The sequence below is a fragment of the Monodelphis domestica genome, chromosome X, assembly GCF_027887165.1.
Source record: "Monodelphis domestica isolate mMonDom1 chromosome X, mMonDom1.pri, whole genome shotgun sequence".
Taxonomy (NCBI): Eukaryota; Metazoa; Chordata; class Mammalia; order Didelphimorphia; family Didelphidae; genus Monodelphis; species Monodelphis domestica.
The window spans coordinates 42,005,444-42,032,850 of NC_077235.1; the positions used below are offsets into that span (position 1 = coordinate 42,005,444).

The 27,407-nt window shown below is 38.0% G+C and overlaps 1 protein-coding gene across 4 annotated transcripts; it reads right to left on the reverse strand.

Moving 5' to 3' along the window:
- Positions 1-1,438: 1,438 nt before the first annotated feature.
- LOC103095623 (UPF0746 protein DDB_G0281095-like) lies at positions 1,439-15,996 on the reverse strand. 4 transcript variants are annotated; one of them, XM_056809832.1, is made up of 4 exons: positions 15,841-15,996; positions 15,585-15,727; positions 6,309-6,413; positions 1,439-2,880 (listed from the first exon to the last, which is right to left on the reverse strand). In XM_056809832.1, exon 4 carries the CDS (start codon positions 2,851-2,853, stop codon positions 1,618-1,620), a length of 1,236 nt encoding a protein of 411 aa, XP_056665810.1. In that variant the 5' UTR covers positions 2,854-2,880; positions 6,309-6,413; positions 15,585-15,727; positions 15,841-15,996; the 3' UTR covers positions 1,439-1,617. The 4 variants fall into 4 exon arrangements, with proteins under 4 accessions (XP_056665810.1, XP_007507434.1, XP_007507435.1 ...); XM_007507372.3 differs by lacking the exon at positions 6,309-6,413 and having other exon boundaries at positions 15,841-15,980; XM_007507373.3 differs by lacking the exon at positions 6,309-6,413 and having other exon boundaries at positions 15,585-15,755; positions 15,841-15,980.
- Between the last annotated feature and the right edge of the window lie 11,411 nt (positions 15,997-27,407).

Here is a 27,407-nt window from a genome sequence, read left to right on the forward strand (position 1 = left end):
GTTGGCTGTACCAGGGGGCATATGGTGCCTGTTCGTTTCCTGAGTTGATTGTGTCCAAGGAAAGTGGCACTACCAAATGGAGGCAACATTTAGATCTCAATGGAAACCAGGAGGATCTAGAATTGAATCCTATCACAAGACACAGTGACTAGCTACATGACTAGACAGATGCATCTTTAGCTTCTGCCATTCCAGTTGCTTTATCTTTAAAGCTATCAGCAGTAACTGCCCCTCCCTACTCTGCCTTCATTGTGAGACACAAAGGAGTGGCTAGCTTAGAAAATGCTTCCACACATCTTACTACCATGGTTTATAAATGTCATGGCAGTATGTGTTTTTTTCTCCCTGAGTGAGGGGATGGGGGCAAGCACCACATAAACACAGGGCAGCATAAGAATAGAAAGTCAGAAGCATGGGGGCAAAGCCTTACTTGAGGGATATCTTGAGAGGGGGAAGAACACTTTCGGGGGCAGTATGAGGATGGGGTAGGGTGGCATCTGATAGGGATTTAAAGGGAGAGGTGAGTTCTAGAAGGGGGACATTCCAGGAACAAGAAAAGTAAGCCTGGTACCTAGACTGGTGCCAAGCTCTACATCTTGCCAATGCTGACTGTCATCATCTGGACTTGGGAGGCCATTCTATAGTCTGACTCTGGGAGCCCAAAGAAATGCCCATTTTCTGGGTGTTAGGCTTCAGTCATTGTTGGTAGTGATCATCAGACAAAGGAGTTAGATAGGACTACCTAGGTAGTCCTTAGAAATCCTTGGGAAAGTCTCCCTTCGTTTCCAGATTTAAAGTCAACCTTGATCTCCTATGAAGTCAGTTATTAATTTGTTGTCATGCCACTGAGTGTGTTCCTGATATATTACCCAATACACATGTACACACACAAATGCACTATAAGATTTGTGGTGACATGGCAGAGATGGGATCCAGCCAGGCTAGAGCAATATGAGTGACTGAAATTAAGTACCTCAAAGCATATATGGCTTTTGGGATCAAATTAGAACAGTCAGTGACTGAAAGAAGTTTGGGGCTTTAGGACCAGGACAGCATAGCCTCTCATGGCTTTGTTTTGAGAAAGAACCTCTTTTCCCTCCTTTTACCCAGTTTTTAAAGCTGTAGAAGTATATCATGTAACCCTTATCATCTTTTAGACCTGGAAGGGGCCCATCTCATATCCAAAAATATGGCATTTCTTCAGAGACTGGTCACTCTCTTGGGTGTCATGTGAAATTCCAGCATAAACCACTATGCCCAGTCCCCTATGAATCTTCTGATTCACACATACACAGGCACTCACACACACTCACACAGCATTACTCCCCCCACCTCATTTTCTCATCTGAACTCAATTGAAAAGGGGGCTTTACCTTTAGAACTGTACCCATTCAACTATTCTCCCACTGTCTAGGATAATTCAAAGTCCAACACGAGGTGGGAAAAGGCATCTTTTATTCCCAAAAGGAGCTACATGAAAGGCTTCCTAGACTAGATGGCATTTTCATTTGAGAGATCGAAGGAGTAAGTTCTTGAGAACTCAAGCGGGTAACTATAGTAGCTTCATGGCTAGGAAACAATGCAAGGAGTCTCAGGGCCCTTTCATGTGGAGCCACTTTAATTGATGACCTGCAGATACAGGTGGAATGCATAGTAGAAAGAGAGCAACAGGATAGTGGCAATGCAGGTGTTCCGGACTTGCTGGTAGAAGGTCTGCCTTGGTGGCTGAGCAATCTGTCTCCTCTTCACTCTACCTGGCACCCTGCTGCTGCCACCACCACTGCCCAGAGGGATCTGTGTGGCATGAATGCTGGAGTACCTGCCTCTCTCCCCCAGTCTGATGTGTACAACCTGAAAAGTGTGGATGGAATAGGCACAAGGAGGGCTCTGCTGGGAATTATTAGCTGGCACGAGGGCCTGCTCCTCCCGCTGCTGTTCCTGTTGTACCTCCTGCTGTTCCTGCTGTACCTCCTGCTGTACCTGTTGCACCTGCTCCTGCTGTTGTCCCTGCTCCTGCTGTTGTCCCTGCTCCTGCTGTTGTCGCTGTTCTTGCTGTTGTCCCTGCTCCTGCTGTTGTCGCTGCTCCTGCTGTTGTCGCTGCTCCTGCTGTTGTCGCTGCTCCTGCTGTTGTCGCTGCTCTTGCTGTTGTCGCTGCTCCTGCTGTTGTCGCCTCTGCCTCTCCAGCTCCCTCACCCGATGTTGCCTCTGCCGGATGTTGTAATTGGGAATGCTTGGGAATTGAGGTTGCCTGGGCATTTGGTTGACTGGAAATTGAAGCAAATCAGGTTCTGCTGGATTGATTTGAAAAGGCTGGACTGCCCGGATTGGGGGTGAAGATCTCTGCAAACGTAACCTGACAACCTCTAGATTCCGACGATGCCTAGGACTTCTGGCCCACCGACGAACGTTATTTTCTCCAACCTGAATGTGTCTCATCGCTCTGGCAAGATGGTGAATCAAAGCCCAGATCCCTCGCAGACATGATATTATCAAGGTGAAAAACAGATGGCATATAATGGTCTTTAGAACTACCTCATAACTGTTTTCTTGGTAAAAGAAGACCAGGCCATAGTAGGCCCATTGTGTCCCGTTAAGTATGGACATTAGTCTTTCGTGTCTCAGGTGTCTTAGTAGGTGGAGAGTGAAGCCACGAGCCATGGGAAGCAGAATGGTAATAAATGTCACAATACAGGTCTTCATCATAAGTAGTATCTGCCACAGGGACCATTGAGTCGGCACAAGTACATAAGAATAGAAATTCTGAGCCAGGTTGGGAATTAATTCTTCGTTAGTATGGAAGAAGTTGTAAACACGAACAGCAAAGATGCGCAGATAGTTGTAGATCGTGTCCATAGCTGCCAGGAGTCCTGTTCAGTAGTGCTGTCAAATATTCAACCCAGAGGGTATAAAACAAAACAATAGATCATGAGCACTAAGTGAGGAAATCTCTGGTCAACCTAAGGACTTGGCGAGGCATCACCTCTTAGCTAGGTTTATGGGGGCCCTAGCTCCACAGCTTTAGAGACCAAGATCTGGCCCCCAGCAGGGACAAGGTGGGTTTGTGAACAGCAGCTCAGAACCTCTCAATAAATAGAGAAAATGAGCTAACAATGAGTGACATCACAGAGGCCCTGAAGTGAGGTCAGTCTGGGAGGAGGCATTTGCTGCCTTTCATGGTAAACATGATCTTTTTAAATTTGTTTTTAAATGGCCTCTGATCTCTATTTATCCAATCCATACTTACTACTTTTATGACATTTTGTGAATCACTTCCTATTTCTATGCTTCAGGGTTTTTTCATGTAAAATGAAGTTCATTGAACCAAATGATCAGGAAGATCTCTTATGATCATAATATCCTTGATCCTGGGTTCAAAACCAAATACATTTGCTTCCTGAATTGTTCCTCCCAACTTCCCCATTTATGTTTATGGGACTCCCATTCACACAGCCTATCATATATCATTTCTATTTACCAAGTCCTATAGGTTCCACCTCCAGAACATGGTTCCTATCTATGCCGTTCCTGTCTTTCTTCCACTGGTATTATATTCCTACTACTATCCCCCAACTCCCCACCCCCACCAAAAAAATTCTTTCTTCCCCCTACCTCCAGAACTGGGTAAATGTGGAGACAATGCAGTAGTGAAGATGTAAGCTGAGAGAAAAGAATAACATTCGGTACAGAATGAGGAAGTAGCTAGAGAGTAATAGTTCATTTGGAAAGTGAAGGAAAGGGTTTTAGTGGATTGTAGTCTTCAGTATGGTTCAACTGTAGCAATGTAGTTCAAAAAGTTAGTGCCACCTACGCTGTATTCAAAGAGGTATACTATCCAGATCAAGGGCAGTCGTAGCTCTACTGGACTTTCTCCTCATCACTATTTCAGTGATAATATGGCCAGTTCAGTGTACCACATTTTAGGAAGGTCATAGACTGGGTTGTGTCCAGAAGTGAGTGAACAGTCTGAAGACAGGACAGAGACTATTCCCTAGAGCAGGGGGCCCCAAACTTTTTACACAGTGGCCAGTTCACTGTCCCTCAGACCGTTGGAGGGTCAGACTATAAAAAAACTATGAACAAATCTGTATATGCTGTCTGGGATAGCAGAGGCTGCAGCGTTGGCAGGGATGGGCCTGTCACACTTTGCATAGGCCCATCACTGCCACCACTATACCAGGCAGAAGTATACACAGTGCGGAATCCCCTCCCCCAGATCACCGCTCACCATGCTGAAGTCTTCCATCGTGCAGCCACATAATCCTTTGTGCGGCGCCTCATTCTTGTACAGTTACTCTCAGAACAAGGCGCCACGTGAAGGATCATATCACTGGAAGTAGTACTGTACATGAGCAACACCGCGCTTTGTGGTGCCACCACATACAAGGGCTCCTCCTTCCAGAAGTACAGTGGGGCATGTGACCTCAGGGGGCTGCAGTTTGGAGACCCCTGCCCTAAAGGATTGAAAAAAACTAGGGATTGAAAAAAACTAAGGCATCTTAGACTGAACAAATGAAGATTCAAGAGGGATATGATTTGAAAGGCTAAAAAGTGAGAGATTATTTGTTCAGCTCTATGAGAGATCAGATCTCAAAGTAATAGATGGGAAGTGATGAGAAAAAGATTTATAACTTAAGTTAAGGAAAAACCACCTAACAGTTAGTTGTCCAATAAATAGGACTTTTTCTGTGATCTCTTTTATTTAAAACTGTTTGATGCAATATTCTCCATAGCAGTTTACCAACCAAAATCCAAATTCACATGATGTTGACACCTGAACCAATCAAGTTATTATGGAAGATAGCAGAATTGTTAGCACTGTGTCTATAATACAGAGTACATGGAGAGTGTTGCTTAAAGGATTTAGCATAAAGCAATGTAATTACAAGCAGCTTTACAGTGAATTTTTTAAAAATTATTTTAAAGCTCTTCCCCTTCTCTTGACTTGACATTTTTAGCCTTAAATGTTTTTGTAGCAGTCAGGGTTGGGAGTATGATTCAGGAGAAGCTAAAATTCACAGAGTAACAGAATGTCAGATTTGGAGAGACCTCAGAGGACATCTAGTCCAAACCATATCTGCAGAGGAATCCTTTCTACAATATCCCTGGCATATGGCTAGCCATCTTTCACTTGTGATGATGACCTCCATATTTCCCAATATAGATCACTCTACTTTTGGACAGTTCTGATGGTTAGAAATTTTTTTTGTTTTCATCAGACTGAAATCTGCTTCACTTTAACTTCTACTTCTGCCTTTAATGACCCCCAAAACATATTTAATTCCTCTTCTCTATGACAACTGTTAAAAAAACAACTTGAAGTAATCTAAGCCTATTCTTTTGCACATTAACAGCTGACTTTTGTATTCTGTCCAGCCTCCTCAGCATCCTGTTCACCATCCTTTGGACAATGTCTACTCTCTCAGTTTTAATTCTACAATGTAACCTCCAGATCTGTATGCAGTATTATAGAGAGGGCCTAATCAGAAAAGATCACAGTAGCATTAACAAATCTCTCATTGTGGGCAGGGCTTGTTTCTTTGTGTTCCTCTCACTGACACTAGAAGTCCAGCATGGTCCTGTGGAAAGAGCAGTGAATTTGGAGATAAAGGAAATGAGTCCATTATTGTCTTTGCTTCTACTCACCTTATTGACTTTTAGCAAGTCACTTCATCTCTATGGTCCTCAGTTTCCCACTCTATAAAACTAGGTTGTTAGACTAGATGATCTCTTAGAAATCTTCCAGCTCTAAATCTATGATCTATTGTCAGACTTGGAATTTACTGGCCTTTTTCTTTCTTTCTTTCATTTTTCGGAAAGCCATCTTAAAGTAATACTATATTCCTTGCTCTATTTTAGGTGTTACTGGCACAAAGGCAATAAAGAAGTATAGCTGGTCTGAAGATCTCCCCCTCTCCTTGCATTACACAAGATTCAACCCCCCTGGCCAGGACAGGGAGGTTGGGCTATAGGTGGCAGAGCCTGAGAGGAAGTGAAATCATAATCCACTTACTTTACAAGAAAAAAGGTTCATATATATATATATATATGTGTGTGTGTGTGTGTGTGTGTGTGTGTGTGTGTTTGTATGTATGTGTCTAATAATCCCTTAGGGTACAATGGCACTATACTAGTCATTTTAGAGAACAGAGAAAAAAAACATTGCTCTTACTCTCTAGGATCTCTGTTCTAATATCAGAAATATTAGGAGGCCATGCTGAGTTTCAAAGATTCCTCCAGAATATTGTTAAATGGATATCATTCACAGCATCTCTAATGTCAGGACAAGCAAGAATTCTGTACACACTTACCAGTCTGTCTTTGATAGCTCCCAGACAGTCTTCACAGCATTGGCTGAGTGACTTCAGGGTTGTTAACAAGCTCTCTCACTACATTCATCTCCTTATGTTGCAGCTCTGTTAGTTTCGAAATGAAAGCCAGAAGCCACATCTGTGTGTTATTTATGCATAATGTCACCTTTTCCCAAGAACAACATAGACCCAGAGAAGACAGACACATTGGACAAGCTGTAGTTCAGGCTTGACTTCCCTGATGAAGAATAAGGTAAGCATCATCAGAGCAGATAATGATGAGCTCGGTTGCAACATCTGTTGGTGTGCACAAAACCTTGCTTCCAAGCTTCCCTAGAAAGAGAAGGCAGTGGTAGGCAGTCAAAAACCATTAAGCTTAATGAACCAACTCAACAGGAAATCAAAATTGGGCCTCCAATGTTGTTTGGGACCTATAGGAAGTCCGCATTTGAACATTTGATCCAAATATCCAACAGGATAGCTGTGATCCTGCTGATACTGAAGGGTGTTCCAAATGGAATCTTTTTAGGAGTCCATCAGAAGATTTCTCAAATTGGGTGGACTTGACCCCATTATGCATGTGTTTCTCTGAGCTGAGGGACAATGACTGAGCTATAACCATAGGAGCAGGCTACTGGAGAAGCAGTGGGATATAATCAGGCTCTGGACTTGGAGTGAAGCAGCCAAAAGTGTAAAAGACAAGCAAGGAGGCAGTGGAACTTGGGAGATGGATAATGAAAAGAATAAGGGCAGGAGAAAGCCAAGAAAGAAGAGAAACCATAAGATAGTAGAAAATGATAGATTTCATTCTGCAAATTCTGTTCAAATCCAAAAATGACATGTTAAATTGAGTATTAAATCTGAAAGTAAAAGACCTGGGTTTGAATTCTGCTTCTGCCATTTCTTATCTACAATATGTATGAAAAGTTACTTCACCCCTCTGTAAAATGAAGACTTTGTCTCTGAGTAACCTCTAAGGTGTTTTTTTTCTTAGCCCTAAATCTAAATGAATATATGACCCATGTGACCTTGGGCAACTCAAACTCTCTGTTTCTTTATCTGTAAGATAAGGTGAATGGACTGGATAAGGTCCTCTCCAGCTCCCACCCAATACATGATCCTAAGAGAGGAATACTATGGACCCTGGTAGAGAACAGTTGACTCCAGCATTACTCTAAGGTAACACTCTTAGAGGTTGCCTTCCTACTTTCCCAAAGTCAATTTGCTGGAGTGCAAAATGGCTAGTAATTTCTAAGAATGGTTGAGATGTATATATCAATCAGAAACATCTCAATATACAAACCAATGCTCTTAGCCAAGCACAATTGCTTCTTTATTAGCAATTAGGTCAAGAAATTGTGATTTGGCTCAGAAAAGGGAACCAGATCTGGAGTCAGAGCTAATGGTAGTAATAATGATGTTCATTTATAGTAGCTCCTATTTTTTGAGCACCCAAAGGTTTACAAAATCTTTCTATCACAGTGACTTAAAAACCCAGAACAAAGATCATTATTTCTTTTTTACAGATGAGTAAATCGAATTTTCCTGAAGGGAAGTGACTTGTGCTTGGTTTCTTTGCTAGGAAAATTTTGTATCTAGGTTAAAAAGGCAAGACACCTATAACTCTTAAATGGAGGGGCGATTGGAAAGGTTTCTTTTTTTCAGCCAAGGAGATAAGACATTTTTAGGGGAATGAGAAAGCAGATGAAAAGAAGTCCTTTGCAAAGTTTGTATTTTAAAAGAAAAGGTTTAGTTGACTTTTCAAACTAGCTTTAGTTAAATTTTCCCCTTTTTCAAAGCTTGATGATCAAAAATAATGTCTTTTATGAATAATATCTTTGTATATATGCACACTAAATTCAGGCTCAACAGCCAAATGAAAAGCTTTTCATCTACGGTACAAACAAGATCTCTCCTGTCAATATTAACAATCCTATCCCATCTTCAACTGAGGGCTCAAAGAAGTGTGCTTCTTAAAATGTTAGAAATAGCCTCAGTAAACTGCATGGCCAAATCAGTCACTTAGCATCTTTATGAAAAGATGTCTCTACCATTCACTTGGTATCTAGTGCCATGCCAGCTAACTCCATCAGTGACTTGGATTGTTGCCAATCACATCTTTTTTTTCCTCAGAAAGGCATGGGTCCTGAGAAGTATCGCCTAATAATAGCTTACATTTATGTAGCTCTTTTAAGTTTGGAAATCACTTTACATAAATTACCTCGTTTTGTAAATGCATAGAGCTGGAAATTACCTTGGAGATTATTTAGTTCAGCTCCCTCATTTTACAGATGATAAACTGATGCCCAGGATATTTAAGGTAGTAAATGGCAGGGCTAGGATTTGTATTTAGGCCCTCTGATTCCAAGTAGAAAGGAAATGTATACATGGAAATTTTGTATCCTTTGGACTTCATCTCCCAGAATTCTTCCCTCATCCCCAAATTCCTTTTCCCTTTTTGTTTACTTGTGTCCTTTACATTATGTATATAAGTTTTGGGTAACACCTCCCTCATGCTCTTCTTTCTCCATTTGCAAGGCTGGGTGAGCTCTCCCTGTTTCTCTAGCTTTTAGTTTCCTTTTGCTTCAAGTTAAATATTAATAAGTCTTATTAAATATAATACTTGGAGTATTGGATATTAATTTTTAAAATCTACTTTGACATGGTCTCAGAAGTCAAAAGATATGTTTTCAAATCCTATTTTCACTTGCTTCTCCTCTCTGAACCAGTTTCCTTATAAAATGAGGTCACACTGGATGATCACTGAGGTCCCTTCTAACTCTAAAACTATGGCCTATGGAAGGGTAAGCAGAGGACTCCAAAATATCTTTTTTTCCTTTCTGGGGAAGTTGTAAAATGAAAAGAAAACCAGCTGGACAACTGAAATATAATTATGTCTCATTCTACACCACTCATCAGAATATGAATATCCAGTTCTTGAACACTTCTAATAACACATTAAACAGACTCAATATTGTTTTTCAAGTAATAGCAAGGTGGGTGTCTAGTAATTTCACATAGGTATGCAGTCTTACTACACTAATTGGCATGCTGCTTATGGAGCCTGTGTAAGTGAAGAGTCATGTTGGGACATGTGCATTTCTGACCTTTCTTCAGAGCAAAACTTCTATGTAATTGATTGGAAAGCTAATAAAGTATTCTTCTTCAAAAGAGTTATTAATTGGTGACAATTCTCAGGAAACCCTACTGACATTTAGAGCCTCAGAATACACCATTACCATTAATCATTACAGGGCTCTTAAAAGGTATGTGCAGTTTTATGGATATCAAAGTGGAAATAATACCTTCACTTGTAAGAACAGCATAAGAAAACCTTTTATTTATATGGCAGGTCTCCTCCAAGAGCCTTTGAGTTCTTTTCTTATCTATCTCTGTGTTACATGTAAGAGGCTGCTGAATCAGAATCTTATTTACATAAGGTCAGAATAAAGCTAGAATTGAAATGGAGTGAGTTTCTGATACTCAGTACAGTATTCCTTCCATTGAACTGTTGGGGAGTGTAGAAGGAATATATTATTATTCTGTCCCTTTTGAGTTATAGGCATGAAGTGGCAAAGCTGGAAGGAGACAACTCAGAGACCATATAGTCCAGGTCTATCATTATAATCATATTTCATATTTATGTAGCATGGTAAGGTTTGCAAAACATTTTTATACGTTTTCTTATCTGAGTTCACAATAGCCCTACAGTGTAAGAAAATCACTTTATACATGAGAAAACTGAGGGTAAGAGAAATTCAGTGATGTGTCCAAATTCACACAACTAGTGTCCAAAGTGAAATTCAAAACTAGGTCTTCCTGCCTCCAAGTTCAGCATTCAGTTCAGTATACAGAAGGCTTAGGAAAGCAAAGGGACTTGTCCTAAGTCATATATTGAGTACAGTTTTTCTTCCTTGTGCACTTCTATTTCCATTACCTCCACTTCTGCCTCCTTCTTTTAATAACAATTTCTAGTGTAACCTCCACATTCCTCTTTTTTATGATGTCTGGGATCCCTTCTAACGTGAAAACTATAAGCCTTTGAAGGGAAAGCATACTGTATTCACCCCTCCAATTTGCACTTGCAATTTGGAATCTCCAAAGGGCATCTGCAACTGTTAGTCCCATGATGGGTCTAGGGGTAACTCAAAGGGAAGGTGATTATTTTTTGGAGTTGACACTAATGAGCCCCCACAAGTCTGTTCTCCATTGATTACCAGCCAGAGTAAATCAGCTTTTAGAAAGACTATAGCAAAGATAGCTGTTAAAATAACATCTTCCCAAACTGGGGCGTTGTTGGGGTGGTCCCTTTGGAATACTGAGCTCAAATGTAAAAAGCATAATGTTGATGAAGGAAAAAATATCACTTTTTATTCATGGAAATCTTTTTATCTTTTCATGGAGTTCTCACAAAGATCCCTTTAGGTATAGCTCTGCTATACTCCAGTTGTCTGTATAATATTCTAAAACTGCTTATCCTCAGTATGCCAAGTGTATCTCAGCTCCTGGTGCAAAAATATTTCTATCAACCACTATTGCTCTGAGGATATTGCTACCTTATAACTCTGGATCATCCACCTTTCTAAGTTTACTAGGTTGGAGGAAGAGGTTGGAAAGAGAGAAATTCATACCTCTCTTCACTAGAGACATTACTCTCTCAGGAATCCTTCAATGGATTCAGCCACAAGGCTGTTAGAATGCATCATTGTGGACTGTCTTGTATTATATCGAGACTCCATGGAAAGTCTGATTCTTTCAGTCAATCACAAACTATTTCATATCAGCAACATCTGCTCTCATCTAATGACCCAAAGGCTCCCTTTTTCTTTCAAATTGATTGAGAACTTATTCACACCCAGTTTAATTCTGATTGATACAATCCAAGTGCCTTCTGTGATTAGGTTAATTTGGATGGAGGAAGAAATTTTACCTTTAAACTAATATGACATTTTCTCCTAAGTATATTTGTATCAGAGAAAGTACTGGCTTGTGAAGACTTGCTCACAGTATAGACTTGTCAACTTTCCTAAAGAGAAGGGTGAAAGATTTTTAAAAATCCATTTAGTGAATGTGTTCCACTATTTCCACATGAATGAATAAAATAGCAAATATTAAGTACTTACTGTGTTCCAAGTACTGTGCTAAGTGTTAGGGACATAAGTAGGAAAAAACAGACACTTTATACTCTTGAGAAACTCACCATTGCATTGGAGAAGAAAACATAAAAGAGAATTCAATTGCAGAGATGATGGAAAGGGCCAAAGGACTCCAGCTTATCTTTCCAGATCGATTTTACATTATGCCCTCTCTTCCACACCCAGTATTTTCGGAATTTCCAAAAAGTAGATAGGAGCTTTCATATTCTAACATCACCCTTTGACTTATTTTTGCTATATTTAAGATTGTCCAAATATCTAGAAACATTGTTTTGGCCATTTCGCTAATCCCTATAGGTCTCTTATAGCTGACTGTGTTGGAGTGCATCTGCATGACTTGAATAGATTTCCTGTGGCCACACATAATAAAGTAAAGGTTCCTGTTCTCAAGGAACCTTCCATTCACTCTGAATCTGGAAAAACACATCAATGCTTCCCTGGCAGGTTCCCAGAGGAAATGCTGACTTCCTTGATTTTTATCTTCTATTTCTTTATCAATTAGAGCAGTATTGTATAATAGGCTAGCCAATAAACATTTCTCAAGGGACTCAATCATATTCTGCTTGCAGATAAAAATCTTTGAAGGCCAATTGGTCTTCTATAATCAAAACTTGGGGTGTTATCAGATGTAGCATGATACCAAAGAGCTTCATTGACTACCACAGTGGCTCATGTTTATCCACATGACTTTGTTTTATATTTTGAAATCATAGGCAGCAAATTGGTTGCTTCGGGACACAAAGGTGACATTTTCCCCAAGGTTATAAGAAAATTTGTGACCTCAATTAAGTATCTGTTTGTAGAGGTCCCATTTTCAGTTCCAGGAGCTTGTCTTATAATTCCACTGTTCAATTTGTTGCCTCACCCAGGATTTTCTCTAGGAATATCAGAACAGAATTTGGTTCATGTCTAGGTTTCCATAAAAAAGGTAGGAAGGGGACCCTTAGTTGGCATGTGAGCACTTATGATAATAATATATCAAATATAGAATAGATCTTATTTGGCTCTATATAAAATGCAAAGGATTCCCATCTAAACTTATAAACATCCAAAGTAATGTGTCTTTTTGCTCCATTGGTCCCCTACCTCCTATATAGTCATCCAAATGTATAGTACCATTCAGATTTTGAGGGGTCTTCCTTACTGATGGAAGAAAAGTATTCAGAATTGCCAAGTGTATGCTGACAAATTTGTTAAATTGTTGTTTTTTAAATTGTTAAATTGTTTTCTTAATTGTTAAATTTTCATTATGAGTGTGTATACCTCAGATATAATCATGTACTACAAATTTAGGTTTAAATTATTGTTTGATTTCTAGACATAAAGTGATAGAAAAATGTTAATTGTACAGATTTAGATTAATAATGTGTAATGTACACACTTATTTTTTGAATGCTAATTGTTTAACATTTGCCAGCCTACTCCTGAATTCAGTACCTTATTTTCCATTCTCCATCATTTCTTCAGACTTTGAATATTTAAGTACTCCCCCTTTCTCCAACCAGATAAAGCTCTCAGGATTACCAAATTCTTCCTTGGCTACCCTGCTTAAATTCACAGGCTTTTCCTCTAGGGCATCTATGATCTCTGTTAGCTCAGTGGGTCATGAGTTAGATAATATGAATTCTAGTGGCCTTAATTTCCTAAAAAACTGACAGAAGTTGGAATGGAGCAGCTTTCTCTAAAATAATCATAATAATAAGAGAAATAATTTTTATTTAAAAGCCTTCCTCTACAGAGTAAACCTTTACTTGCCTTCATTTTGGGGGGGCTAAAATAAATATAACAGCTATTATAATTTATCCTCTTGGTAACTGATCCTAACACAAATCTTAGACCTCAACCCAAAATTCTTAGAGGCATCATTTGCAATTCTTCCACAGGCAGGAATTCTACTGAATTTCAAAATTCAGGAATTAATTTACTCTTAACATCACATTCTGTTTTATGGTTGTGACATCCAGGTAATTTAGGGTTTTATTTCTTTTTTCCTGGAGAGGAGAAAACCCCAAGAATTGAAATGAAATCTGAAAATTTGGAATATTCCTCTGTATTAAAAATAGGAAAAAGCAAGAGTCTTGAACTCTTCAAACAGTGTTGGCCACTAGTCAATTGTTGATAATTATATTGGAACATTAGCTAAAGTTCAAGTGTCCATATTTTTAAGAAATGCCTCATGAGTAATACAAGTATTATTCATTTTTAGATATCTCAAAAAAGAGGATCTTGTTATAATGAAGAAAATGTCTTTAATTATGGTTTTCCATGTGAAACTGATAAAGTTCCTGAAAAGGAACAAAGTTTTCCTTTCTTACTAAAATCAGGGCTTGCTATAAGTTTGTTAGGTCGACACTGACTTTTAACTTAGAATAGGAGCAAACTACTCCCCACTGAGTAACCCTTCCTGTCCTCCATGAAGATAAATGCCCTTTAACCTATAATAGAAACAACATCCCTGACCCTAAAGCCAACCTTCCCATTTTCTTGTCCCCTTACGGACAGAATTCTGGCCTCTACCCTTGCTTCCATTGCTCTTCAGAGAATTTTTCCTAAGGATTCTTTCTGGTATCCTTAAATAATTTCATATGACCTTTCTAGTCCCTTAACTATAGAGAACCACACACATATAAATGAATTCACAGTATGAAGGGAAAAAGCACTTTTTACTAATCTGAGTCTCCTGACATCAACAACAATATTATTAACAGAATGAAGATGAGAGATAGCTGAAAGAGAGGGATAGAATGACTAGTGCTATAACATAGGGGGAGACACAGTCAGACATGTTTACTTAATTGTACATATTACTTTGAAAGTTATCCTTGCATAACTTATAGAAGATTATATTTGCAGTCAGTAAGATGTGAGTTCAAGTCTCACATCAGACACATATTGGTTTTCTTATCTTTGACAAGTCACATCTCAGTGCCCTTGAAACTGTAAGATTATATGTACATTGAAAAAGAAAGGCTAATGTACATCAGCAGGTTTCCAATTTCCATGAAATTATAGATCTAGACCTTAAACCAACATGTGATCATAACTATAATCAAGCAAAATTTGCATTGTGTGAACCAGCAAAAACTAGTTTGACTGGTATGACCCCAGCCCCTAAGGATGCATATTTGCTATGGGTAATACAGACACTAGACTTTATGTCCACCCCCAGCCCATAGCTTTTTGTTAAATAGCACAATTAGAATTCAGTTCCCTGCATCCCTGTACCTCCTTTATCACTCCTTATTAGAAAACATCCTCATTTCACTTATCTCAACTATACTATTATCTTTCCCTGTGGATAACAGGGTAGTTTCCTCTTTTTGACAGCCAGCTTTTTTTAACTAAATAAATTTGAGCCCTCATTGGTTCTGTACCTTTGACTAGAGTGGGAAAACAATCACACAGTTCCATGTTCAGAAGTTACCCCATTGTTTGTTACCCTCAAACCTAGGGAAATGGGAACCATACACTAAGACTGATTCTGTTCCTTCTTGGCATCTGTTATCTTCATTTTGTGAATAGTATTAACATTTTAATATGACCCCAATGCTCTTCAGAATTGTTATACTACATATTGTGAACCAATATGCTATGGGATTGCTTTTCTAGAGGTTTTGTTTCTAATTCTACTTCTGCAACAGAAAGGAAGAATACATAAACCCTTAATAAATACTTTTCAATATATCTCCCTAGGCATGAATTCGACCAACTTGCCAAATATACCCACCAAATCTTTTCCTTGTCTAACAGATTAAAATTGGCCCAAACCATTTAAAAGTCTAGCATGCTACTAAGGCAGTTAGGTGATACTAGAATCAAGAAGGACTGAGTTCTGATTCAGTTTTAGACATTACCTGTGTGACCCCTCACATCCTCAAGGTTACTGGGGATAGTGGGTTCGAACTTGAAGCAAAAGAATTTGAGGCAGGTATGTAGGGAGCATATGTAATTGAAAAATATCTCACAAATTCTGGCCTTTGAAGCTCTTTTCTTCCTTCACCAGTCCTCTACAATATTCCCTTATGAGGGTTCCCAATAGATAAGTAACTGTCGCTTATCTGTATTGGCTTCTTGCCTGAAACTGTTATATCTGAATACCCTGCTGGGTTGGGTCAGATACCTCTGATGCCGTGTTGTCCTCTCACTGGATTTGGCTGCTACTGCTCCCAGGTCTGTTTTCTAGTAAGATCTCTGTGACAGTTATGATGAGTCTTCCAAAGCCACTGGTCACTTAGGCTGTCCACTCTCAGAGTATTCATTCACCTAAGATCAAAAAAGGAAAAAAAAAAACCTTAAAAGAAACAGGTGTCAATTGGCTTGAAATAAGGTAAAGACCAACTTCCCTCCCCTCAACTGCTCAAGGCAATCATTCTCACTTGAAAGCTGCCAGGAAACAGTGAGCCATGCAGACTTTTTGGGTGTATGCCCAGTCCTAATTTTACTTTTCCTGTATCTTCAGACCTTCTGACTCTGAGGCCAATAAGAAAACTTTTCATTATCACGTGAAATCAGAGTCATTATGGTCAAAATTGACCTCTGAAGTTTCTCATGTTAGGTTGGAGGCAGGGAAAAGAATGTCTGGCCAGTCTTCAAGGACTGTGTCCTCATTGTACAGTTTCTTCACCACATTTGCAACATTAATGAACTTAGCTTGGTGTAATAGATAAGGAAGAGAATGTGGACTAAGGAGGACCTGAGTTCATACCATTCCTCAGATAGTTGTCTAGCTGTGTAAGCCTAGAAAGTCACTTAATCTCCATCAGCCTCAATTTCCTCATCTATAAAATGGGATACTTGGTCTTGACCTCTAAGGTTCCAAGAACTGCCTTCAGAAGAGAAGAAGCAAGAGAGAGCCATAGGCCCTTTTAAATAACCTCTCATGGCTGTTTATTCCCATCATTCCTTAAATCACTTATTTTGCAATTTTATCATTATCTGTGTCTCTTCTCTCTTTGTACTAGACTGTAAATTTTATGAGGAACTGTTTTATATAAAGTTTGTATTTCTTCTAGCAGCCAGTACAGTCCTCAGAAGACCATGGGAACTTTGATAAATGTTTACTTTGAAAGAACAGATTATTAATGAGAATTGTGGAATGGACATCTGTTTGGTATTTGTATTATTTTATCATTCAGAATTTGTAGGGGAAATTGTTTGGCACATGAGTGTACTCAGAGGTTTTCTTCTCAGAGGTTTTGCTTCACAAGTAGATAGTGGAAGCAACTTGATAAACAATTGGGTCTTCATCCATCAGGTATGATGGTTTTAGAATTTTGACCTATTGTTGCACTTGCATATACCTCCCTACATATGTTATCTTGCTCACAATAACATAATATTTTTCAGTGAAGTCAGTTTGCATTTTTGAAACACTCTATTTGGCATTTTCCCACAATACAGGCTACAGTCCCACATGTGAATTTGGGGAGTTACAAATAAAAGTAGGCAAGAATGAATGCATGCTATCACGTGGCTTTAATGAGGCAGCAGTCTTATTGAATCTGCTTTTATTCAGCTCTTTTCTATAGTTACTGGCTTCCAAGTTCTTGTTGAGAATATTCAGTTACCTCTAAGAGTGACTTGGGCAAAAATGCCACTAATGATGCTATTTAGGACAGGGCTATGTCTGAATAATAGCCACAGGCAAGGGTCCAATTGTCACTGACTGGTGGGCAGGAAGAGTTGCTGTGTCTTCATTTGGATACTTGTATTTCTTCCAAGCAGGGCTATTATTCAAGGCCAGAATAAGGCTATTTACTGTCCTTGGCAAAGTTGGACTGTAGTATTAGTCAGTTGCTAGTGAAAGGTAGCATCAAAGAGGAGAGTGGATGAAGACTTCTACTTCCTCCTCCCATCCCTTCCCCCTTTCCCCTTATCCCTCTCTCTGACTTGGGCTCCCCTGGAGACTATAGGATAAAGGACATCGCAATGAAGATTCAGAGAAGGGAAGCAGAGCCCAAGTTAAGAAAACTTGGCTTTGATCTTATCTCTGACCTCAACTAAGGTCAAAACACTTATCCTATTGATTCTCAGTTTTCTCACATATACCTGTAGTACCTACCTCATGGGAATATAGGGAATATTGGGAAGTATTTCAAGTACTTCTCAAAGTCACTTGCTGTAATTATTCTCTCTGCCATTAAAATCCTCTGTACCAATGTCTAAAAAGTCAGTATTGGGGACAGCTGGGTGGCTCAGTGGATTGAGAGCCAGACGTAGAGATGGGATGCCCTAGGTTCAAATCTGGCCTCAGACATTTCCCAGCTGTGTGACCCTGGGCAAGTCATGCAACTCCCATTGCCTATCCTTTACTGCTCTTCTGCCTAGGAATGGTTCTAAGACAGAAGGTAAAGCCTAGGAATGGTTCTAAGATAAAAGGTAAAGGTTGTTAAAAATAAAAATAAATAAATAGTTAGTACTGATTATACTAGCTCATATTTATACTGTTTTAAAAATTATGCATTATTTTTTTCAGTTAGCAAAAACCCTCCTAACCCTCCTTTTCTCCATCCTAACTCCCACACACCCCAATTGAAAACAAAACCTGTTCCAGACATGTATAGGCAAAACAACATTCCATATTGGCCCATTGCTATCTAGCTGGGATGTTGCCTGTCCTGGATTAGGTTCCACTCTCATCCCTGTGGGGCAGACCATTCCTGCCAAATTCCTAAATTTTAATGGACTCATCTTTTTCTTGGTTCTGCTACTCTAGAATTCATTTTGAGGTCTTATTTTAAAGTTGTTTGGAGGAGAATTTGAAAGAGATCAGGTGTGCTATTTTGGCTCCACCTCTTTTATTATTATTAAACTATTATTATTTTATTCTTTTGTGGTTGTAAGTGTTCAAGGAGAAAACCTCCCATAAAAACAACTGTAGTTGCAATCTTAGGAAGTTTGCAATCATGTTTCATTTCCTCTATTATTTACTTCTGTGATTTATTCTTGGACCCACTAATTTCTAAAGTAGATCTGTACTCCCATTGATGCTTGACACTGATGGAAATTAAAGCCCTTCTGATGGGACTATTTTGAATGTCCTCCTATGGATTCAACTTGGGGATCTATAGAACTTGATGTGGGCACTTTGCCACTTGAACAACTCATCTTTTAAATATACATTTATTTTACATTTCTGCTATATTTCACATGCCACATTTCTATCTGAACACATCTAGACCTCTCCTCTCTGGGTTTGCAGGGATACTGGATTTGGAGTCAGAGGATATAACCTTACTTCTGATTTTTCCACTTAATTTTTATGAGGTCTAGAAGCTCAGAAATGAAATGAATTGGCAAAGATCACATTGTAAACTTCCACCTCTGTGAAATGAGGGAGTTGGGCTTAGATAATTTCTACAGTCCCATCACTCTCCAAATGCTATCAAAATCTGTCCTGGCAAATATTCCTTTTATGGGAGGAGGGGGCATTTCCTCATAACCTCTGAGCTGCATGTGGGTAGCCTAGAGTTTTTCTATAAGGTAAAGAACAGCATTTGACCATTGGTTATTTGAACTTGGAGGCAACTAAAAGTCAGCAGTATGCTGAATGATAGTAATAAGTGTTTAGGTTCATTATCTGAATACCTCAAATATGCATAGATGGGAGGAAAACTATCAGAACAGAAGCACCTACTCTTTTGTTATGTTACGGAAATGTAGTCTTGCAGGCCTAACCGAAAGCTGACTTTTGAATATGTTTCTCTGAAAATTATTTTTGTGTTGTGAATGATGGGGTCATAAGCAACCCACTATTACACTATTGGTTAAAACATGCAGAACACTGGGTTACAGCAACCAGGATAAAGAAAAATCATTTTATTAACGAGGAATCATCTACCACAACACAGTTAAGGATCAAACCCAGGAATGGTAGTGATTTGTACCTTTCAGTTCCAAGAAGTAAGAGAAACACTTGGACTTTGCATTTGTAACATTAATAGGATTTAATGACACATACATATAGATATGTATGAGTATGTATATATGTATGTGTGTATACATATATGTATGTTTTCTTCCTTAAATTAACTAGCCCCATTTCCCTTACAATCTATAAAATAAGAGACTTTTCCTCATCACTTTAGCAGCATGGCAGGGAATTAGGTCAGAACTCTTGCTGCAATTCACCTGTTTTCTCCTGCTTTGTAGTATTGATTATTAAAAATAAAATCATTTAAACCTTTTGTGAATGGATTAAGTATATGTGAAGACATTGCAAGATTTTTCATACCACATATGAATCAATTTCCCAGGTACCGTTTTTTACTTTTGCCATCATCTCCTGTTTGAAATCCTGAAAAAAAACCATTCTCACTTTTCAATATGAGCAAACCTTTGAGTCCTACAGAATCTTTTGTCACTAGATCAATAGTAGTCTATTCAAAATGTTAGATTGTGAAACATTTCAAGTTTTAGTCACAGGTTTTGCAAAGCTCTTCTCCCCTCTCTCAATATGAATGACTGGTGCTCTTGGAGCAGGGTGGTAGTGGGGTAGCAGAGAGGGAAGACCTTCCTGTGTTACCCACAGTTAAACAAGAGCAAATTTACTCAACAATTTATTGGTGCAAAATTCTACAGTGGGCTACTCTGAGTCAGACATGGTCCCTGCCCTCATGGAGCTCACAGTATAGTGAGGGAGAAAACAGAGAAAAGGGACAAATGTCTGTAATGAAGAATGAGAAATTAAATTGAATTATGTGGTACTGACTGGGAGGAAAGGAGGCCACTTCAAGGTGAGGGGGAAGATATTGCATTAGAGATGGACCTTGAAATATAGATAATAATGAGGCAGGCAGTAGAAGGACATTCCAACTCCCATTAGCAACACTGGCAAGGGCATGGAGATGGAAACTATTAGTTTTCCTAAAAAATAACCTCAATTTTCAGGGAGTCTGAGTCTCATGAAGGGAAACAATGCTAGAAACGATTCTAAGCAAATTGTGGGAGCCTTGGAAAATGGTAGCAAACCTTTTAGAGACTTAGTACCCAAACTGCATCTCTCACACTGCATGTCAGCCCCTACCTTACCCCAGACAGGGGAGAGAGGAGGAGGCGCTCCCATTGGGCTTCTGGGCAGAGGGGCAGGTGGTGAGAGAAATGTTCTCAGGCACACATGGAGAGGTGGAGCAGCCCCTTCCAGCACATGTGCCATAGGTTCACCAACAAGGGTGTAGGATTTTCATTAGTTTACAAAGTGGTGGATTTAAGAAAAACTAATCTTCCGGTGGTATGCTTGCTGAATTAGAGGTGGAGAGACTTGAAGTAGAGAGAACACTTGGAGGGTGCTGTATACTACTAGACCAGAGATCCGAGGGGATAACCTAAGGCAGCAGCATTGGGAATGGAGAGGAAGTTCTGGACTAGATGGAGGTGGAAAAGACAACTTGGTGACAATTAATTTAACTCTAGTAATTAATTGCCATTATGAAACAAGATGAACCAGAGTCACATATTTCAGCATTGAAAGGAACCTCAACATTGCATACTCAAAACAGTAACTAAATAAGAATTCCATTTATGTGGTCATCCAGCCTCTGATGACCCCCTGTGAGGGGCAAGGCAGTGCCCATAGAGGTATCTTGGGGACACTACTCTTCTGACTCATTATTACTATTTTTGTCTTCAGAGCTAGCTGTTATTATTTATTCCTTACTTTTGGATGACACTACTAATTTTAACAATGTTTCTGTACCCATTATCTCCATGGATCTCCACAGCCACATGAAGAAATCAAGGCAACTATATAAAGCCATACAGTTAGAAGAGATTAGAAGCCTGTCTAGTCCAACACACTGTAAGGACACACAATTTGTAGGGGATCCACTATCCTATAAGATTTTAGGTAGCAGATCTGTTCTGAATTGATTATACCAGTTGTAGTTTGACATACTCTCTGAGAGAAGACTGAGATACCAAAGAAAGAGAAGTCCATGCCAGCCTTGTTATTAATAGGTTTTATTTGGGTTAAATATGTTAATTGAGGGAGTTGATTCATAAGAGGTCACGTTCTGGGTGACAGGACAAAGTAACATGATGTGTCTCCATACTAAACCCAAGCCAAATGAGATACTATATAGAAACAGAACAAAGAAGGCATAGTGCCAGGATGGCCCAGGGTCAAATGAAAGTGTTTTTTCCCTGTGGGATAGTTGGAGCTTTTTTGCTGTTTACATTTGCTCAAGGTAGTTTATATTTTCTGTGGAATCAGAAGTCATATTCCCAGACTCCGGCTACATTTGTACAACTCCTTGTGGACATGAAGAAACTAAGCCCCAAAGGTTATTTGCCCAAGGTCATACAGGTAGCAAATGGCAGGGCTGGGGACTGACCAGAACTGGGAGTTGAGCTATCATCTGCTGGACTTCAAATCCAGGATTCTTCCTACTGTACCAAATTTCCCATTTTGCAGAGGGTGAAATTAAGACTTGGGAAGGTTAAATAGCATAACTTTTAAGTGTCAGAGTCTTATGAGGCAATTCATTCAATGCTTTTTCTATTTATCATTATTATTATTGGCACCTAATTGGCACAATGGATGGGGAACTGAGCCTGAGTTAAAATTTAGCCTTAGATACTAGCTGTGTTATTCTGGAAAATCACTTCACCTCTCTCTGCCTCAGGTTCTTCATTTATAAAATGTGGATAATGATAGCACCACCTCCCAGGGGTGTTATAAGGATCAAATGAGATAATATTTACAAAAAGTGCTTAGCACAATGTTTTGTGTGTAATAGGCACTTAATGAATACTAATTGCCACCCCTCTTTACCTCCATGCTTCCTCTTTCTTAGCCAGCATAGTTTCTCCTTATATTTTTTTTCCATTTGGGTCTTTTTTAAGTTACATGTAGAAACAACTTTTGAAAACTGTTTTCTTTTTTTAAAAATTTTATTTAAATATTTTTTCGTGGTTATATAATTCATGCTCTTTCCCTCTCCTTTCCACTCCCCACTTTCAGAGTTGACAAGCAATTCTATTGGGTTATATATGTATTATCACTCAATAACTATTTCCTTGTTATTCATTTTTGTAATAAAATGATTGTTTAAAAACAAAAACCCTATATCCTGTGCCCATATAAACAAGTGGTAAATCAAGTTTTTCCTTTTGCATTTCTATCCCAACAGTTCTTTCTCTTGATGTGGATAGCATTCTTTCACACAAGTCCCTCAGAATTGTCCTGGATCATTACATTGTTATTAGTAGCAAAGTCGATTACATATGATCATACCATATTGTTTCAGCTTCTCTGTATAATGTTGTCCTGGTTCTGCTCATTTTACTCCACATCAGTTAATGGAGGTCTTTTCATCTCATATGGAAATCAAGCAGTTTGCATCCCTTATTGAACAATAGTATTCCATCACCAACATATACCACAATTTGTTCAGCCATTCCCCAATTAAAGGGCATCCCCTCATTTTCCAATTTTTGCCACCACAATGAGTGCAGCTATGAATATTTTTGTACTAGTATTTTTCCTTAATATCTCTTTGGGGTACAAACCTAGTAGTGGTATTGCTGGATCAAAGGGCCTGCATTATTTTAAAGCCCTTCAGGCATAATTTCAAATTGCCTTCCAGAATGGGTGGACCAATTCACAACTCCACCAGCAGTGTATAAGTGTCCCAATTTAGTCACATTCCCTCTAACATATATTATTTTCCTTTACTTTCGTATTGGCCAATCTGCTAGGTGTGACATGGTACCTCAGAGTTGTTTTGATCTGCATTTCTCAAATTAGAAGGGATTTAGAACACTTTTTCATGTGATAATTAATAATTTTGATTTCTTCATCTGAAAACGGCCTATTCATATCCTTTGACCATTTGTCAAGTGGGGAATGGTTTGATTTCTTGTACATTTGACTTAGTTCTTTATATATTTAGGAAATTAGACCCTTGTCAGAGAATTCTGTCATAAAGGTTTTTCCCCAGTTTGTTGCTTCCCTTCTAATTTTGGTTGCTTTGGTTTTGTTTGTATAAACCCTTTTTTAATTTGATATAATCAAAGTCACTTTAGATTTTATAATGTTCTCTAGCTCTTGCTTGGTCTTAAATTCCTTCCTTTGCCATAGATCTGGCAGGTATACTATTCTATGTTCACCTAACATACTTATTATTTCCCTCTTTATATTTAAGTCATTTACCCATTTTGAATTTATCTTGGCATAGGGTATGAGATTAGGAAAAACCTAATTTTTCCCATACTGTTTTCCAATTTTCACAACAGGTTTTGTCAAATTGTGGGTTCTTATCCCAAAAGTTGGGATATTTTAGTTTATTGAACATTATCTTGCTGAGGTAATTTACCCCTAGTCTATTCCATTGATCCTCTCCTGTCTCTTAGCCAGTACCATATTGTTTTGATGATCACAACTTTGTAGTACCTTTTAAAATCTGATACTACTAGGCTCCCATCCTTCACATTTTTTTCATTAGTTCCCTTAATTTGATATTCTTGATCTTTTGTTCTTCCAGATGAACTTTGTCACAGTTTTTTTCTAATTCTAATAAAGTTTTTTGGTAGGTTAATAGATAAGGCACTGAATACATAAATTAGTTTAGCTAAGATTGTCATTTTTATTATATTAGCTCATCCTACCCATGAGCAATTATTAATGTTTCGCCAATTGTTTAGATCTGGTTTTATATGTGAAAAGTGTTTTGTAGTTGTGTTCATATAATTCCTTAGTTTGTCTTTGCAGATAGCTTCCTAAATATTTTATTTTGCCTATGGTGATTTTAAATGGAGTTTCTCCTTCTAATTCTTGCTGCTGAGTTTTGTTGGGAATATATAGAAATTCTTTTGATGATTTATATGGCTTTATTTTGTATCCTGCAACTATACTAAAGTTATTATTTATATTAACTTTTTAGTTGATTTTCCAGGATTCTCTAAGTATACCATTATATCATCTGCAAAGAGTGACAGTTTAGTTTCCTCATTGCACACTTTAATTCCTTCATTTCCTTTTCTTCTGTAATTGCTACCTCTAGTATTTCTAATACAATATTAAATAATAATGGTGATAATGAGCATACTTGCTTCACACCTGATCTTATTGGTCAGGTTTCTCCCTTATCCCCATTGCAGATAATACTTGCTGATGATTTTAAATTAATACTGTTTATTATTTTGAGGAAGGATCATTCCATTCCTATACTTTCTAGTGTTTTCAATAGAAATGGGTGTCATATTTTGTCAAAGGCTTTTTCTGCATTTATTCAGATAATCATATGATTTTTGTTCATTTGGTTATTGATATAGTCAATTATGTGAATGGTTTTCCTAATGTTAAGCCTGCCTTGCATTCCTGGTATAAATCCCACTTGGTCATAGTGAATAATCCTTATGATGACTTGCTGTGATGTATTTGCTAATATTTTATTTAAGATTTTTGCACCTATGTTCATTAAGGAGAATGATGTATAATTTTATTTCTTTGTTTTTGGTCTTCCTGTTTGGGGAATCAGTATCATATTTGCGTCATAAAAAGAATTTGGTAGGACTACTTCTTTGCTAATTTTCTCAAATAACTTGTGTAGTATTAGGATTATTTGTTCCTTAAATGTTTGATAGAATTCATTTGTGAATTCATCTGGCTCTGGGGATTTTTTCTTCAGGAGTTCCTTGATGGCTTGTTCAATTTATTTTTTTCTGAAATGGGACTGTTTAAGTATTCTATTTCCTCTTTTGTTAATCTGGGCAATTTATATTTTTATAAATATTTGCCCATATTACCTACATTGTCATATTTATTGCCATATAATTGGGCAAAATACCTCTTGATCATCTTAATTTCCTCTTCATTAGAGGTGAGATCACCTTTTTCATCTTTGATATTGTTAATTTGATTCTTTTCTTTCTTTTTTATCAGATTTACCAGAACTTTATTTGTTTTTTTCAAATTACCAGCTCCTAGTCTTATTAGTTTAATAGTTCTTTTACTTTCAATTTTATTAATTTCTCCTTTGATTTTTAGGACTTCCAATTTAGTTTTTATCTGGGGATTTTTAATTTGTTCTCTTTCTCATTTTTAAGTTGCAAGCCCAATTCATTAATCCTCCTCCCTCTCTGTTTTGTTGATATAGGCACTCAGGGATATAAATTTCCCCGAGTACTGCTTTGGCTATATCCCATAGATTTTGATATGTCATCTTCTCATGTTCATTCTTTTCAATGAAATCAGTAATTGTTTCTATGATTTCTTTTTTTAATTACCTGAGAACTATTTTCTTGACATTTAAGAATTCAGATTTTCTCCTTCTTTCCCTTCTCTCTGCAGTGGTGAAGAGTCTGATACAAATTATAAAGAGAATGGCCTTTATTATTATATGTATATAAACATTATTTATGTATATCTGATTTGAGACATTTATCAGAGAAACATGATGCAAAGATTTTCCACCATTTAACTTGTTATTTTTTAATTTTAACTATATTTGTTTTTGAGGTAAAACCTCTATCTTTTGTTTGTTCACAGACTCTCTCCCTTTTCATATATCTGAGAGATAACTTCTTCCTTGCTTCTCTAATTTATGATCTAATCTTTTATGGCTGAGATATTCATTTATAACCTTTCCTTGGTGTATGGTGTGAGGTGTTGGTCTTTGTCTGATTTCTGTTAGACTACTTTTCTATTTTCCCAGCAGATTTTATTGAATAGTAGGTGTTTACTCCAGTAGCTGAGCCTTTGGGTTTATTGAACACAAAACTAATAATTTTTTTTCATTTCCATGTGTGGTATGTTTAATAGGTTCCACTGATTTACCTTTCTTATTTTTTAACCAATACTACATCATTTTGATTATTGGTGCTTTGTTGTAGTTTGAGATCTGGAAATGTGCCACTTGCCCATTATTTCTCTTTAAATTCTTAAATTTCACTTCTCCCAACTGAATTTCATTTCTTGGAAATTAATCTTTGGTACTTTGATAATCATGGTACTCCAGAAGTGTGTTATAATGTGTGTGAAGCTATATGTGTGCATGTGTCAATATATGAAGATGTGTGTCATTGTGCATGAGTGTGTGTAAGTTAAAGGAACTTGACAGAGCTGCACCCGTGTACTAAAGTGAATCAGTACACATGATTTCATATATGTGAAGAAGCATATATGAGTGTATAGGAGCATACTATAATGTGTGGGAACATGTGTATGTCAGTATAAGTATGAACAACAGCCAATGAGTTTGCGTGTCTGCATAAGTGTGCATGAGCATGTGTGGGTTTGAATTGATATAAAAACATGAATGTGTGAGCATGTGTGAAGGCATGGAAGTATTTACATATGACTGAATATGCAAGAGTGCAATTGAACATTTGTGCATGTGAATTTTGGACTGTGAGTGTGCATGAATTTGTATGAGTATATGTGAGTGTACATGTATGGAAAAGAGCATGTGAGGGAATATGTTTGAAAGTGTATATTAAAAGAGTGTGCCAGAGTATACTGTAAAAACTAAATTAAATTAACACTCTATGGTCCTTAATTTCCATAGAATTTATTAATATTACTTGAATAGAGAAGGCAGATATATAGAGATTGAAGCTTCTCCACCTCATGGCTCTCATCCAGTATCCTGCAGCGCTGCTTTCAAGAGAATAAAAAGATCCTACTTCCTTGTCTCAAATCTTTTAACCTCCTTCTTCCCTTCTGTGTCCAAACTCAATCATCTCCTGCTCCCGTACATTGGCCACAGTCTCGTGACCTACACTGGGGTGAATTCACACGGAACACGTTATGTTAAGCTAGCAAACGGGGGACACAGGTAAGACTCCAGGAGATTCCCTTCACACAATACATATGTGCATGAGTATGACAAATGAAACATGCATATAAGAGGGTGAGAAAATGTGAATGAGTATGTGAACATCAATAAATGTTCATGTATAACTGTTTACTGGTGTGATTGAGCACAAGTATGAGTGAGCTGTG